Source organism: Trichinella spiralis (assembly GCF_000181795.1).
Source record: "Trichinella spiralis strain ISS 195 chromosome Unknown Scfld8, whole genome shotgun sequence".
NCBI classification, from domain to species: domain Eukaryota; kingdom Metazoa; phylum Nematoda; class Enoplea; order Trichinellida; family Trichinellidae; genus Trichinella; species Trichinella spiralis.
Genome location: NW_003526947.1, coordinates 83,281 through 84,089, shown reverse-complemented (window position 1 = coordinate 84,089; position 809 = coordinate 83,281). Strand labels below are relative to the sequence as shown.

General features: G+C 34.5%; 1 protein-coding gene across 1 annotated transcript; it reads right to left on the bottom strand.

The window, feature by feature from the left end:
- Window positions 1-369: 369 nt before the first annotated feature.
- On the bottom strand, window positions 370-664 carry Tsp_11703 (conserved hypothetical protein; the record flags this gene model as incomplete). The annotated part of the gene is made up of 1 exon (XM_003372667.1): window positions 370-664. A coding segment is annotated over one exon (295 nt), but the record flags the coding sequence as incomplete, so codon positions are not given.
- Between the last annotated feature and the right edge of the window lie 145 nt (window positions 665-809).

The window sequence follows — 809 nt, the reverse complement described above, 5'->3', positions numbered from 1 at the left end:
AGTGATCAACGTTTTCAATAATAATGTTTATCATTATTCTATATTTTATTGTACCAGAGTGACGTTATATCAAATGCGATAATAATAATTCAGAAAAAACAATACGATACAAAAATAAATTAAATAGTGATTTTGATTTTTCACTAGTCAAGAGTAGCAACAACAACAGTAAAGAACAGCCAACAACAACAACAATAAACAACATAACAGTGAACAATGTTAACAAAGTAGAAACGACGAAAAAGAATAATACAATACAATGAAATAAAATACGAGTATAATACAATACAATACAAATATAATATAGTACAATACAACACAACAAAATAGAATAAAAATATAATACAAGCCACCACTTGGAAGGCGGCACTAAATCGGCTCCGGCGTTAAATACATTAAAGCTGCTAGGAACTGCTCCAGCGTACGTCTACCGTTGGTGTATTCACCCGTATATTGTGCAACCCATCGTTGCTTTTGAGCATAAACCCTGTTTACCCGTCTTAAGTCACCAACGGTCACGTTTCCTGATAGCACCTGTTGAATCAGGGTGTCCATAACACCCTGTTCCGCTATCAGGAGCTCAAGCAGTTCATAAAACCCGTTATGACTTTTAGCCGCTTTTCTGTTGAGCCGATTATGCCAACCTTCCAAGTGGTTATTTGTCCTAATATTTACATTATGTACATTCCATAGCGGCAGTCGCGTACATTGAATAAAATGGCAAAAATTTTGGCCCGAAAAAAATTCCCCTGTAGTTAATTAAACAAAAAAATAATGGAAAAATGCATGGAAATTCTCTTTGAAAATCC